The sequence below is a fragment of the Anomaloglossus baeobatrachus genome, chromosome 6, assembly GCF_048569485.1.
Source record: "Anomaloglossus baeobatrachus isolate aAnoBae1 chromosome 6, aAnoBae1.hap1, whole genome shotgun sequence".
Taxonomy (NCBI): Eukaryota; Metazoa; Chordata; class Amphibia; order Anura; family Aromobatidae; genus Anomaloglossus; species Anomaloglossus baeobatrachus.
The window spans coordinates 83,190,942-83,207,132 of record NC_134358.1 but is presented as its reverse complement, the minus strand read 5'-3'; the positions used below and the strand labels follow the sequence as shown (position 1 = coordinate 83,207,132).

General features: G+C 42.7%; 1 protein-coding gene across 3 annotated transcripts in view; it reads right to left on the bottom strand.

Annotated features, from left to right (window-relative positions):
- Window positions 1–6,741: 6,741 nt before the first annotated feature.
- Window positions 6,742–16,191, bottom strand: part of RGS22 (regulator of G protein signaling 22) — a 154,638-nt gene continuing 145,188 nt past the window's right edge. For 2 of the 3 annotated variants that reach the window (XM_075316243.1, XM_075316244.1), the window contains exons 25-26: window positions 15,037–15,142; window positions 6,742–6,981 (exon numbers count right to left, since the gene is read on the bottom strand). In XM_075316243.1, coding sequence (XP_075172358.1) covers window positions 6,866–6,981; window positions 15,037–15,142 — 222 coding nt within the window. In that variant the 3' untranslated portion in view covers window positions 6,742–6,865. The remainder of the gene's footprint in view (window positions 6,982–15,036; window positions 15,143–16,191) is intronic. The other variant, XM_075316245.1, reaches the window with a different exon arrangement.

Below are 16,191 nucleotides of genomic sequence, written 5' to 3'. Positions count from 1 at the left end.
CACAACAATAATATCGTTTTCTGCACTGGAATGCCTCTGACCAAACCTGGAGGGAAATTTACACAACACGCACAGAATTGCATACAACGTGCTCATAATATACATCTATAATCAGTTTGCAGTCTCTAAGAATGGGTAGAGTAGGTGCAGGGTGTTTCTACGGACTCTTTACAGTTTTTTCTCACTTCGTTCTAGGCACTTGTCTTACAAGACTGGGTGAGTCTGCCCACCTGGGTACTGAACCCTGGTTTCACCAAAGCACACACTGACAATTGTCTTTCACAGATGTTACCTGGGCCATCATTAAGAAGAGCTCTCATGGCGGAGAAAGCTTACCACCCTTTGTCCACAGACCTTCCTCAGTCAGCTGGCTCCCTGCATGTCACACTCCATTCCTTGTTGTTTTGCTTGTTCCTGTAGGGATTTAAGAACACAAGGAGTGACAGAAGTCACTGACGTGACCGGTGTCACCGAGGTATGGTCCATATTGGTGAAAGACTCTCAACTCTAGGCCCGTTCACTGCTTCTTGGTCAGCTGCACCTGTGCGGGGATCTCCATCCGAATCCATCAGCTCAGATCTAGACTTTCTTTTCAGCATACCTAATTCATTTGACAACAGGAAAAAATCTACAACCTACATACACCTCTAAAGACTCTTACCCACTCCTGTTCTACCCATCAAGAGAGGCATTAATGCATCACTGTCTCCTGTATCAATAGGATTGGAGGGAGTGGTCGAATTTAGACTACCTCATGTGGTGTAAACAGCAGCATATCCAGTGCAGAATCGACCACCATCTGGTTTCATCTATAAAAACAAAAACTAAAAATTATACATTAGATCATTCTTATAAACTTTATCTCTGATCATAATACAGTTAGTGGTCATCTATACTTCACATGACTGAGAATACTTAATAAATAAACAAACAAATAAACAAATAAACATATAAGACAAGACTTTCCTATTTCAGTTAACAGATATACCTCATAGTAATCTAATAAACATAGCCTGTGGGAAAAAGGTCAGCTTCAAAACCTATCTAATATGCCTACTGCACCCTCGAAGAAACTAAAAAATATAATTAATACCTTATTCCCCCCTTGTTTAATTGTTTATTTACCAATATGGCAAAATTCAGCGTTTTTATACTGGTATTCCCTAAAAGAAAAAATAAAACAGCAGGTAATAAATTAGCTACATACTAAAACCTAAAATGAACAAACACTGAAAATAACGTATATCTTACAACAATATACATTGCTGGGGAGTTTTAAAACCTAACAATAAACAATACTGTATCTATAAAGAAAAGAAAAACCTTTCATAGTAGAAACAACTGAGACATGATGAAATGACAGCTGTGACTAGGCGACTAACCTGCAAAAATATATGAATTGTTTAGAAATAATCATAAAAACAGAAAAGGTGATAGTCACAAAAATAAAAATATATTGTTCAAATAAATTGCCATTAAAAACAAAACAACACAAATTAAATCGCACATCCCATGAAATCTAATATTCCCTATTCAGGTATAAGCAGTAAACTAAAAATGGGAAATCCTGAACTCTAAGGGTTAAACCAAACTTAGGTCACTATTGGGGAAAGACACATTCCATTCTTATCTCTGACTTTATCAATTCAATAAAAATTTCACTTACTTATCTTTGACTTGCATGTATGGGATAGCTGAGTAAACAAATATACTATTTATACTTATTCAAATGTGTTAGTCATATATACCACAGAACACCTCCCACCGGGGATGGGTGGAGAGCTTTGAACAAAGAGCCATTGCGAGGGGTGTGGCTTATGAGGTGTACTGCCATCAGTGGGTGTAGCAAGACGGCTGCCACAGGAAGTTCCAGGCACCTGACTTCCGGGTGTAACATCCATGTTGTGACTCCCTGGGTGTACTGGGAGTGGCTGGAACTACGTAGTAAACCAGGGATACTTTTAGTGCCTGTAAATTTGCATTCCAGCATACAAAGGAGAGATTTGATTAGCACCAGATATAATGACTTCTAAAGGAAAACCATGAGGCACAGCTAGAGAAAAACATTTAGTGATTCTACAAACAGCAACAGACAGTGAATGAGGTCTTTGTTCTCCAGTATACTCTCACTGGAGATTAAGCTGAACTTCAATACATGGGTTGCAGCCTGCCATCTAGTGGTAGTCCAACGATTTTACACAACTTTTTGCAATCTTTTATATTTTTTCCGTTTTTTTTTGTAACTAGGGCGACAGCGTTCTCAGCTCCTACTAAAAACAATCTCTTCTTGAACAGAGTATACAGTGCTCTAGTTGGATTGGCCACATCCAACTAAACCCTCTTCCCACTTCCCTACTATGCAATAAGGACACACTTCGACGTCCAACGTACGAATACAATACCGTTCCTCGTACGTTCCTATTTTTCCGGCTTCTCACATAGTAGTGCATGAGTTAATACTCAGGGGAATACGCTGGTTCAAAACACTTTTCTCCACCACCGGAATCCCTCCCCCTCTTTCCCGTGTAAGAGGACGCACTTTTTCAGCGTCCAACACGTGGATACTAATACCGTTCTCCACGTGTTCCTATTTCTGGCTATTAACACAGAATCGATGTGTTATAAAAAAAACACTGGGGGACACGCCAATTCCCTTATCTCTCTGTTCCAAAAACAAACCAACGATTACAAAATGCTGAAAAACGCATAAACCAGTTAATTTCTCTAATCCAAACCAAAATAACACTTGTCTTTCTTTCAAATCATTACAACTCTGTTTGCTTTACTATACAAAGGCTGCAGCCATCTCCTGTATATTAGCCCACTGATCCCTCCTTTCTCCTCACTGCAAAGAGCTGCGCTGTCTTGACCCCGGTCTCTGCCTCTTCACTCCTTCACCCCCCCTTGCTTCCTGCTCTCTTCTGTTCTCAGTGAAAAAATGCAGGCTGCGTAATTCGATCTCCGCTCTGTCTCAAGCAGCCGTTGGGCAATGGCCAACACACACTGACCCCCCCTTGCTGCCGTCTCAGCTAAAGAATGTAGCTGCGTGAGCGAGTGACCCCCCACCTTTTTCTTACTTTCCTCTTAGTGGAGAAATGCAGGGACGTAGAGTTGCAGTCTGTCCCTGCCCAAGTAGCCAGTGGGGGACTGACCCCCCTCCTTTTTGTGTAAGAGACTGCAGGCACGCTGGGCTTCTCTCCACCATTTCTATAGCTGTCTGCTCAGACAATTAACTCTCCGAGAACCAAACAGAGAAATCACAAGCCTGATTAACCATACACCTATATACAAATCAACAGCTACTCAAAAAGCCCCCCATTTCTACCTTACTTACAGCCAGAAATACAGACAGCCGGATCCTATACAAAAGACCTAAAAGCCAGCACCTATAGTGTCTGGGTTTTTTCTCTAGGTCACCGGCGAGCGACAGTCACACCGTTAGGTCTCCGGTGCACTACCATTCTCCGGACTAGTGACCACCCCCTTTCGCCAGGTGTCTCTCGATCCACAGGTAAAACAGCACACACAATGTATATGATGCTTACCGTGAAACGAAGGGTGATCAAATCCTTGATATCGAGCAACACCTGGATACTTGTGGAGTAGCTCCAGACGTCCGGAAAGTGGAAGCTCTGACTCACTCTTCTCGGTGGCCCCACACTTGGCGCGCCAACTGTCAAGGTTAAAATGACAATGATGATGATGAGACTCAAAGGATCTCTCGGATCCGGCTGCTGTTTCTAATTAAAATGTCATGAGTGCACTTAGAGACTAAATAACTAGACACCAAGTCAGTTACATCTATCTCCATGACTGGCTCTTAACCAAGTGTACTTTTTATTGTTTGAAAGAAACTCTAGACCAAGCAGTAAGGGGGTGTAAACAAAAGTTTTAGTCCAATCAAGTATCGCAGGTCAGGGCTTCATGACGTAGAGAGATCTACACATCCTCCTTGGATTGGTCAGTCCAGACTCCAGGAATTTCCTTTGTCCATCTGTCTTGGGTGAAGAACAGGAAATAGCAGCCATCTTTACAATTACATGTGCTGGTATATACTGTGTCTAAGGAAAATACACTGAATATGCAATATACATATATACATGTTAGTAAGAAACAAAAGCATTCACAAATATGTGTGTTAGTTCACATCTACTGAACTATATAACTGAGTCTATGAAATGGCTGAATTAAGTATTTTTGGATACTCAATTCTTTATCCTCAACAAAGCTAGGCCCCAGGGATCATGTTGGTGGTAGTAGTGGCCATTAGCGCCGAATCGTGGGGCGCCGGCAATGGAGGACGGACACGGCAGTTGTGGTTCCAGGTCTTTACTTGCTGTCCTTTGGTTGCCCGGGGGTACCGGTCTCTGCCGTTATGGGCTCCAGCCGATCCCAGATAAGTTGGAGGTAGCCACCAGTATTCAAAAGTGTCCTTTCCCAAAGGATGCCCTCCAGAAGTGAGGAACCCGGGCTGAGCTACCCGCTCCAAACCTCAGGCTCCATGAAGAAAAAAAAGGAAGAAAGTGGTGTCGCGCTGCCAGAACTAAAGTCCCAACTTGACTGAAGTTTGTGTGAGAGTTGCTCCTACTTCTACCCCAAGTGGTGCCCGCCACCCAGGGGGTTGTTCTAGTGACCGGGAAAGTCCCATGCTTTGTGATGGCCACCCCCCCAGCCTACCCTAGTCCAGTCCCTAGTGAGAGGGTACCTATGCTGTATGTAAGCTGAAATGTGGAAACACCGGTGGTTAACCCCCTCCTTACCCGAGATGAATACTGCACCTTAAGTGAGGTGCAGTACCCTGTGTTGGATGAAGCCTCAGGAGCGCCACAATAGTACAGGGAGATAATGTTTCCCTGCTCTACTGCAGAACATATGTTATCAGTTGCGGCTGCTTTGGGTTGGCCGTCTAAGTCAGGGGCCAAATATGTCTATCCCCTCTCTCACCCCCCCGTGGGTGGTGCTTTCATAAAATCACATCCAATTTATTTCGACAGTTAAACGCCTCTTGGAGTAAGGATGATTCTGAGAAAGGTTAGAAATCAGTCCAGAAGTACATGGGAGGACATGGTCAATGACCTGAAGAGAGGTGGGACCACAGTCTCAAAGATTACCATTAGTAACACACTATGCCGTCATGGATTAAAATCCATCAGGGCATGCAAGGGCCCCCTATTCACGCCAGCACAAGTTTAGGTCCGTTTAAAGTTCACCATTGACCATCTGGAAGAGTTGCTCACTATCACCCTTCTTTTACTCAAAAAGCTTTAATATCTCTCCCTGATTCCGTTGTTGAGTCTCCACCAATGTGCCAGTGTTTGTTGTGACGTCATCGCTGTAGCCAACATTACTCAGCTCCGTGGCTCTGATGATGTAGACCAGACCTGGGCAAGGGGCGGCCCGCGGGCCGGATGCGGCCAGCCTACTGTCTGTGACCGGCCCGCCCATCTTAGCTGAGAGTTGGAGGTGTGGCCTGATATACGATGTTATGCCTCAGCCCCGCTCTCACGGCTGGGAGCTATGTATCCCGCAGTGCAGTGATAAGCAGCTGCCACGCCCCCCACTCTGCCGGTCACGCCCCCTCTTGCTGCCAGTCATGCCCCCTCTAGATGCTGGTCACAGTCTCTGGATGCCTTCCATCTATGCTGCTAGCCACGCCCCTTTTGCTATTGTTCACACCCCCTCAATGCTGGACACACACAGTCCTCGGATGCCTGCCTTGTCGTCTCCTGCTGCTCTGTCAATGCTGGCCCCGCCCTCTTTGCCTGCCCCTTCTACCCAGGATTCTCACATGTGACCAGTTCATCTCCATAGCGGCCACTTCAAAAACTGAGGTAATGTGAATCAATAGCACCAGGGAGAGAGCAGTGTGCCTACAGGAGGGGAGAGCAGGGGAGCAGCACTTGCCTTCTCAGGTTCCCTCTGTGCCTGCAATAGAAGAAGCAGACACACAGGGGACTCAGAGAAGGCAGCCAGAGGAGCCCTCAGGCTCTGTTGCTGCAGTGCTACCAGCCTGTGCCCTCAGCACCCCTAGGGCCAGTATATATGTCCTACTGGCCACCACTGTCATTATACATGCTCCACTGGCCACCACTGTCATTATACATGCTCCACTGGCCACCACTGTCAGTATATATGCTCCACTGGCCACCTCTGTTAGTATGCATGCCCCACTGGCCACCACTGTCAGTATGCATGCCCCACTGGCCACCACTGTCAGTATGTATGCCCCACTGGCCACCACTGTCAGTATGTATGCCCCACTGGCCACCACTGTCAGTATGTATGCTCCACAGGCCCCAGTAATGTGTATGCCCTTACTGACCCCAGTAATGTGTATGCCCCTACTGACCCCAGTAATACGTATGCCCCCCACTGACCCCAGTAATGTGTATGCCCCTTACTGATCTCCATATTTTCATTGAATTTTTGTATTGATTAACTTACTGTTTGTTTATGAAGGGATAGTATATATACTATATACAGTATTGGGTAGAACTAAGTTAATTATCTAAGTCCGGCCCTCTAAAACCATCCCAATTTCTCATGCGGCCGCATGGGAAAATTAATTGCCCACCCATGATGTAGACGCTTGAGCCGCTAAGCTTAGTAATTGTCTGCAACCCTGTCAACATGACATCACACCATAACAGCCAAATAATAGAGAAAATATAAAATAGGCACTATGAAAATATAACAAATAGATTTTCCAAAAATTTTAGAATTTGAGATGTAGGACACAAGGTAAGGCGGGGAATAACTAACATTTAATTATAATAATCTTGATACAAAGTTCAGTCATCAAGGAATTTAAGTTTAATGAAATGATGACGGCCATGGTTCAGCCGGAGCTACAGTCCCAGCAGTGTTATCTTTTTGCAGCTGATGATATTCTCTGTGCCTGTCTGGACTGGTGCGCCGAGCTGACGGTCTTGCCAGTTCTTTTAGATTCATCAGTTTTCATGCTGTAGATCGATGTAATATCTAAGTAAAGAAATAAATGAGAGAAAAAAAAACACGAGATGTGATCTCACCAATCCCAGAAAAAAAACAACAATAATTCCATTGTCGTAATACACAAAATGCTTTATGAGAAACACAGAAAAAATTCCAAGTGCGGTGAAATAGTGAAAACTATGCAACTCTACCATTGTATTTTCGGGGGTGTTGCTTTTGTAGATTTCATTGTGAGCTAAAAAATGACCTGTCAAAGTGGTTCCCAGGTCACGATTACAGTGATTCTTTTGAGTTATTTTTCTTAACTTAAAGGGAACCTGTCACCTAGAATATGCGTTCTGACCTATCAGCAGACGCATGTGTGCCCTAATTACACCTCCCGACCCATCCCTGTGCTGTAAAATTGTATAATATGAAAGTAATAAACGTTTTATTACCTTCATATCTCGTATGTAAATAGCAGGGAATGTGGTCACAGGGGCGGCGCCTTGCCCTATGGACGTCTGCATATTTCCGTGGTATCACAGCCCCTGTGGGCGTGATACCATGGAGCGATGTCACCGTCTCTCATTCTATCCTGCGTGCATTGCACACACATTAAGCGGGCTTTACACGCTACAATATATCTTACGATGTGTCGGCGGGGTCACGTCGTAAGTGACGCACATCCGGCATCCTAAGTTATATTGTAACGTGTGACAGCTACATGCGATTGCGATTGAACGTTAAAACGTTCATCGCACGCACGTCGTTCTATTCCTAAAAATAGAACGTGAGGTTAGTCAATGTTCCCGAGGTAGCACACATCGCAGTGTGTGACACCCCGGGAACGACAATGCGGAAGGAAGGAGGTGGGCGGGATGTTTACGTCCCGCTCATCTCCGACCCTCCGCTTCTATACGCCGAACGTGCCTCCCACTCCAGGAAGTGGATGTTCGCCGCCCACATCGAGGTCGTATGAAAAAGTAAGTACGTGTGACGGGAAAAAATCGTTTGTGCGACACGTTCAACAAACTGAATGTGCCGCACATACGATGGGGGCGTGTCAAATCGCATACGATATTGTATGCGAAATTGACACGTGTAAAGCAGGCTTTAGACTTTTATTTTGTATCTTTGCAGGAAGAATTTACAGTAATTCCCTTATCACCACAGACAGGATTACAATGACAGTTAATATTGTTAGTTCCTGAAACAACAGGAAATGTTAGTTTAAAAAATCCCATGTGGCCGGTGTGAAATTGCATGATTTTTATTTAAGATTTGTAATAAAGGTTGTAATTAGTGATGAGCGGACACTACCATGCTCGGGTGCTTGGTACTCGTAACTAGTGATGATGAGCACTAACATGCTCGGGTGCTCGATACTCATAACGAGCAGTTGGATGATCAGATGGGCTCGACTTGTGTGCCAAGTATAAGTGAATGATGAACTCGAGCATTTTTTCCCGGAAGATCAAAAAAATTAGCCTCTGACAATACTCCTCAGAAATTATTAGTGCCTCCCCAGTTCGTCTACAATTTTAAGTTTTCATGTATTCTTTAGTAAGATGTCTAGTAGAGGGGCTACAAGGACACTAAACTTCAGGAAAGCAAATTTTAAACGGTTGAGAGATGATCTTAGTGCAATAAACTGGGATGATGTACTAAGTAATAAAAGTACACAAAGCAAATGGGAGACTTTTATGAGCATCCTGAATAGGGCTTGTGCAGAAAATATACCCTATGGGAACAAACATGCTAGAAATAGGAGGAAACCCCTATGGCTAAATAGAGCTGTAAGGGAAGCAATAAAAGAAAAACAGAAAGCCTTAAAAGAATTAAAGAGGGTAGGTAGTGATGAGGCATTATATAATTATAGAAAATTAAATAAAATATGTAAAAAGAAAATTAAGTTAGCTAAGTTTGAGACAGAGAGACTCATTGCGAGAGAAAGTAAAAATAATCCTAAAATATTCTTTAACTACATAAACAGTAGAAAACTGAAAAGCGATAGTGTTGGCCCCCTTAAAAATAGTCTTGGTGAAATGGTGGAAGGCGATGAGGGTAAAGCCAACCTGCTGAATGACTTTTTTTCTACGGTTTTTATACAAGAAAATGCCATGGCAGATGACATGACCAGTGATACCATAAATTCACCCTTGAATATTACCTGCTTAACCCAGCAGGAAGTACGCCGCCGCCTCGAAATCACTAAGGTTGACAAATCTCCGGGCCCGGATGGCATACACCCCAGAGTACTACAGGAATTGAGTTCTGTGATAGATAGACCATTATTTTTAATCTTCTCAGATTCCTTAATAACAGGGTCGGTACCGCAGGACTGGCGCATAGCAAATGTGGTGCCAATATTCAAAAAGGGGACAAAAACTGAGCCGGGAAATTATAGGCCGGTAAGTTTAACCTTTACAGTTGGAAAAATCCTTGAGGGTTTCTTGAGAGATGCTATACTGGAGTATCTCAAGAAAAATAACTTTATGACAGAGTATCAACATGGGTTTATGAGGGATCGATCCTGTCAAACTAATTTGATCAGCTTGTATGAAGAGGTAAGTTCAAGCCTGGACCAGGGAAATGCAGTGGATGTTGTGTATATGGACTTTTCAAAAGCTTTTGATACGGTGCCACACAAAAGGTTGGTACATAAAATGAGAATAATGGGGATAGGGGAAAATATGTGTAACTGGGTTAAAAACTGGCTCAGTGATAGGAAACAAAGGGTGGTTATTAATGGTACGTACTCGGACTGGGTCTCAGTTCATAGTGGGGTACCACAGGGGTCAGTATTGGGCCCGCTTCTTTTCAACATATTTATAAATGACCTTGTTGGGGGCATGCGGAGTAGAATTTCAATATTTGCAGATGATACTAAACTCTGCAGGGTAATCAATACAGAGGAGGATAATTTTATATTACAGGGAGATTTATGTAAATTGGAGGATTGGGCTGAGAAGTGGCAATTGAAGTTTAATGTAGATAAATGTAAGGTCATGCACTTGGGTAGAGGAAATAACATTTATGATTATGTACTTAATTGTAGAACACTGGGTAAAACAGACACAGAAAAAGACTTGGGTGTATGGGTGGATGGTAAACTTCACTTTAGTGGACAGTGTCAGGCAGCTGCTGCCAGGGCTAATAAAATAATGGGATGTATTAAAAGAGGTATAAGTGTTCATGAAAAAAATATAGTTCTACCTCTGTACAAGTCACTAGTGCGACTGCACTTAGAATACTGTGTACAATTCTGGTCACCGATATATAAGAAGGACATAGCTGAACTGGAGAGGGTGCAGAGAAGAGCGACCAAGATTATTAGAGGAATGGGTGGGCTGCAATACCAAGACAGGTTATTAAACTTGGGGTTATTTAGTTTGGAAAAACGAAGGCTTAGGGGGGATCTAATCACAATGTATAAATATATGAGGGGACAATACAGAGACCTTTCCAAAGATCTTTTTACACCTAGGCCTGCAACTGGAACACGGGGGCATCCGCTACGTCTTGAGGAAAGAAGGTTTAATCATAATCACAGACGAGGATTCTTTACTGTACGAGCAGTGAGACTATGGAACTCTCTGCCGCATGATGTTGTAATGAGTGATTCACTACTAACATTTAAGCAGAGCCTGGACGCCTTTCTTGAAAAATTTAATATTACCAGTTATGTATATTAGATTTTATGACAGGGTATTGATCCAGGGAACTAGTCTGATTGCCGGATGTGGAGTCAGGAAGGAAATTTTTTCCCCATTGGAACTTGTTTGCCACATTGGGGTTTTTTTTGCCTTCCTCTGGATCAACATGTTAGGCTACGGGTTGAACTAGATGGACTTAGAGTCTCCCTTCAACCTTAAAAACTATGATACTATGATACTACAATTACTCCAAGAGTTTCATGATTCTGTCCTTGCAGGTCAACCTGGGAATAGCAATACAACCCAACTAATAACAAGGAATTATTGGTGGCCAACCATTGTTCGAGATTGTCGAGAATAATGTTAATGCTTCCGAAATTTGTGCCCAAAGCAAAAACTCGCTGAACCCAGCCAACAGGACTTTAAGAGTTCTTATCCACTTCGAAAAGTTCTTGGACCCACCACGTCATGGAATTCATTATCGATCCCCAACTCTCAGAAGAGAAAAGTGTAATTTGGGTAGTGGTGGAGAGATTTAGCAAACGGTGTCAGTTTGTTCCTTGTCTGGGTTGCCAAACTCCCAAAATTTAAGCAAGTTGTTTCAAACACATTGTATGTCTATATGGGATCCAAGAAAATATTGTTTCTGATAGAGTAACTTTGTTTCTAAATTTTGGAGGGCGTTCTGCAGCAAAATTGATATTGAGTTGACTTTTCATCAGGTTATCACCCAGAGACCAATGGCCACTCTGAACGTGCCAACCAAACACTTGAGCAATTTCTTCGATGTTAAGCCTCTGACCATCAGTCTGACTGGGTAAAACACTTGTCATTAGCTGAGTTTGTTATAAATAATCAATATCAGGAATCCATTAAAACATTTCCATTCTTCTGTAATCTTGGGTATCATTCACGTTTTGGTTCCAATATGACCTCTAAAGTAAACACTCCACAGGCTGATAAATCTATAGACAAGTTGAAGCTTGTCCGGTCTGAACTTGGAGAAAACCTGAAAAGTGCACAGAATAGAGAGACCTCATTTGCTAATAAGAAGCGCATTGATAGGCCGAGCTCTGCAATTGGGAAAGAGGTGTGGTTACCTACTAGAAATGTCAAACTCAACACTCCCTTTGCTAAGATGGGTCCCACGTTCATTGGTCTTCATGAGATTATTGAGGTGGTCAATCCAGTAGCCTTCCATTTGAAACTTCCCCACTCATTCCGGATTCCCGATGTCTTTCACAAATCTTTGCTGCAGAGATATTATTTGCCAGTGCACCCTGTTGATAACCCCCCTCCACCTGTGTTGGTTGGAGACAGCCTCGAGTGAAGTGGAAAAAGTCCTTGATTCCATTCATTGCATTACCTTGTTCATTGTAAAAGTTATAGAGCAGGGGAAACATTGTGGGTGTTATTAAAGAGAACCTTTAGTTAAAAGAAAAAGGTTTTGGTACCGTGTTAGCCAGTTGAAAAATGATTGATTGCTCTCAGTGAGAGAAACAAAAATAAAATTTTGTAGTTCTGATACCTTTTAATGGCTAACTAAGATAAAAATAAAATATGATGTTATAAAGCAAGCTTTCGAGACATCTCAGGTCTCTTCCTCAGGCATGGTATGACAAAATAGCTGAAGAAACACAAATATATACACAAAACAGGGCAGAGCGATGCATAGTAAAAGGACATTTAAATAAACAAACACTGAGCACACTGAGCTTGGAAAGTGAGTCCTTAATTAGCTTTGATTAGTGGTGTGAGTTTTATTGTCCAAAATATCCATGTAGGATCAGAGGCCTGGTGCCCTTGTAGTCTCTGGAGCTGACCTCTCAGATTTTATAATGAGTCATAAATCCTTCTGAGAGATTGAGTCCTGTGTCCACAGAGTTAAACATTGTGATGAATTTGTATTCCCAGACCCTGCGATGGCTCTGTGATCTGAAGTTGCCTTTTAATATGACAACTTTCATGTGGTTTATGTTGTGTCCTGGAGCACAGAAATGTTTGGCCACAGGTAAATGGATTTTTTTGTCTGTAATTGTGTGCCTGTGAGATCTCATCCTTGCTCTCAGTCTCTGTCCTGTTTCTCCAATATAGAGGCCCCCAATAGGACATATAGTGCACAGGATTAAGTACACCACTTTGGAAGAGGAGCATGTGAATGTCCCAGGAATCTTATAGTCCTTCTTTGTGTTAGGGATCTGTATCCGGTCTTTGGTCTCTACATGAGTGCAGGTTTTGCAGCTCTTTACATTGAAAGGATAAGTTCCTCTTGGTGTGTCTGAGGGCATAGAACTTCGTATCATGATGCTACTTAAATTAGGAGGTTGCCTGTAGCACAGTAATGGAGGATCTTTGAATATTGTTTTTAACCGGTCATCCTTGTGTAGAATGTGGTGAAGTTTCTTGGCCGTACTTCTCAGCACCTCAAGCTGTGGGTTGTAGGTCACCACCACACTCAACTCAACGTACTCGACTATTTTCCTCTTTTTGTTTGTATTGAAGCAGTTCACTTCTAGGGGTCCTTGTGGCTCTAATGATCTGATCATCAATGGAGGTGGGGTGGTAGCCTTGGTTTAAAAATGTCTTTTTAAGATGGGTTAAGTGTTCATCCCTGTCTGCAGGGCTGGAACAGATATGATTATATCTGAGGGCCTGGCTGTAGACAATGGACTTTTTAATGTGTTTAGGATGGAAACTGTCCCATCTGAGGTATGTGGGACGGTTAATAGGCTTTCGATACACTGATGTCTGGATTGAGCCATTTTGAATTTTGATGGTGGTATCCAGGAAGTTGATTTCTGTTTTTGAGTGGTCCAATGTCAAGTTTATAGTTGGATGAAATACATTAAATTTTTCATGAAATTTTAGAAGCTCTTGCTCAGATTCGGTCCAGATTATTAAGATGTCATCGATGAAACAGAAATAGGCCAATAGTTTGAGGTTGTAGGATGCTAAAAAGTCATTTTCCAGTTTAGCCATGAAAAGGTTGGCATACTGTGGTGCCATTTTGCTTCCCATAGCAGTTCCTGTGCGTTGTAGATATAGCTCCTCGCCAAAAGAGAAAAAGTTGTGTGTGAGGATGAATCTGGTGAGTCTTAATACAGACTCAGAAGGGATCCCATTAGCTTCAAGAAACATTTGGCAGGCGGTTAGTCCATCTTCATGTGGGATGTTAGAGTATAAGGATTCCACATCCATGGTGGCTAAGATGGTACTCTCGGATAGAGGACCTATTGTAGATAGCTTTTTTAAAAGGTCAGTGGTGTCCTGTATATAGCTGGCGGTCTTCCTTACCAGTGGCTTAAGGACATTTTCTACCCACCCAGAGATTTTTTCAGTGAGCGAGATGATCGGCCTCCCTGGGTTACCTGGTTTATGAATCTTGGGTAGCATATAGAAAACTCCCATCCTTGGATTCTCAGGTATTATGGACGGTTTACAAAATTTACATAGCAAAAGGTACAAGTTTATAAAGTATTTAATTTGGTTTAAAAGGGGCCACAAAAAGTACAGGAACCTGCTAGAATGCAGCCCAGGGCTGCAGAGGGGGAAACGTTTAGGTTTAAAGCTAAATTTCTGATGACAGGTTCTCTTTAATGGGTCATCATGGGTCATCAATGGGTCATCATCGTGGGTGACATCAATGCTGACATTCTTATCAGAAAGCTCCTTCGTTCTTTCTGTGGTAATCCTAAGTGGCCATAAGAGAGGGGTACTGTAAAATCTTTGCCATGTTCTGCTTCGGCCTTAGGGAGCACTACACTGTTATTGTGAGTGATGCTTGATATAACAATCCTATTTTATTCCTGTGATGTGGTTCTATCCAGTTTGGAAGTTACAGTGTTACTCTTGTTGTCTCCATTTCTGTCTGCTGTCAGCACTGGGTGGGGCTGTTCTATATAAACCCCAGAGAGCCAGCTCCCACTACCAGTTAATAGAGATTCTATTCTGATTTGTGCCTCTGTCCTGATCTCCTGTATTTTGACCTGATTTTTCTGATAATTAACCTTAGCTTTCCATTTGACTACTTGCTTGTTGTTGATTTTGTTCCTGACGTGACCTGCTGGATCTTACCAGGTTTCTGACTATCTATCTTGCCAGCTTATGCCATCGAACAGCAGCGGACTATGTGGCCCTTACCCAGAGACTTCTGTTTAAGTACAGGGATTAAAAGGTTAAGGCCAGGGTAAGCCATGGGTTCTGGGAAGCGGAGTAGATTGTTTGTGGTAGCCATTTTGGAGTTGCCAGGTGACTACTAACTGTGTGCGTTTGAGTGGCATTGCGTATGCCGACCACCAGTCCATTCAGACAGGAGACATAGAATTCTTGTTTTCAAGATCATGGGGCCCCAGTGGTCAAAATCTCAGTAAGAAGATGCAAGATAAGTGTTAATAAGTGTAAATCTTGGGACATCTCTTTTGGCTCGAATTGTGACGTACTGTACCTGACATGACACTTGAATTCGCTTCATTTTCCAAAGCTTGCTGCATCTTTAGAAGCATCCTTTCCCGCTCCAAAGCTTCCAGGTATTTTGAGTATCTCCATGATATCTATGTGAGCAGTAACATAGTTAGCTAATTAACCATAATGTGCATTAGGAAAATATTCAGTAACTGCACCATCAAAAGTGTTGAATTGAAAAGTAGCCATCCTCTATGTGCCAAGTATTCACCTTGGGTCACTATCTACAAGCCGATGGGTTCTGGTAAGTGGTTTATAAAATTAGTGACAGCTGTACCACTGATTCCTGCAGGACAGCTGACTGGCACAGAAATGCGTGGGACAACGCAGCTGTGAAAACTGTGTCTGGGTAATGAAACATTACATGTAATTCCATCACATAATGAGAAACGGTTAATCACGGATAATTAGGAGCCGTTTCCTGTTTTGGAATATTATTAGCTGCAGTTTTTCCCGCACTTATGTTACTAGTGCAGAAGCAACTTTATACTTCTATTACAAGATTTCCAGCCTGTTACGTTGTGTTTTGCCTATCATTTACATTTTTGATATATACTGTATCTGTATTGCAGCAGAAGCTCAATTTTTCTGTATAGACCAAGTATGAAAGAGGTTCCCATTTCCAAACTCACTGGAGTAGACCATAGATAATTTTGCCATCCCGGCATTTTATCTTTAGTGGTCTCCACAGGTGAAATGTAGTTTTACATCACAGCTATTTAGATGGTTGGCCATCCATGTATTACGAGGACTGCTTAGGCTAAGTTCACACACTGCATTTTTTTGACGCTGCATTTTTGGCCGCTAAAAACGCACCCGTGACAAAAAAACGCGGCAAAAAACGCACACGTTTTTACCGCGATTTGGTGCGTTTTTGGCTGCGTTTTGCTGCGTTTTTGATCTCTGCGTTTTTCCAATGCGTTGCATGGGGGGAAAACGCAGAAAAACGCAGGAAAGAATTGACATGTCCATTTTTTTTTAAGCTCAAAAGCGCAGCTTAAAAAAAAAGTTGTGTGCGGACAGCAAAATTGAAAACTCATAGACTTTGCTGGGGAAGCAAAGTCATGCAGTTTTGAGGCCAAAAACGCATCCGAAAAAAGCGCAAAAACACCGCGAAAAAAACACTGTGCACATAGCC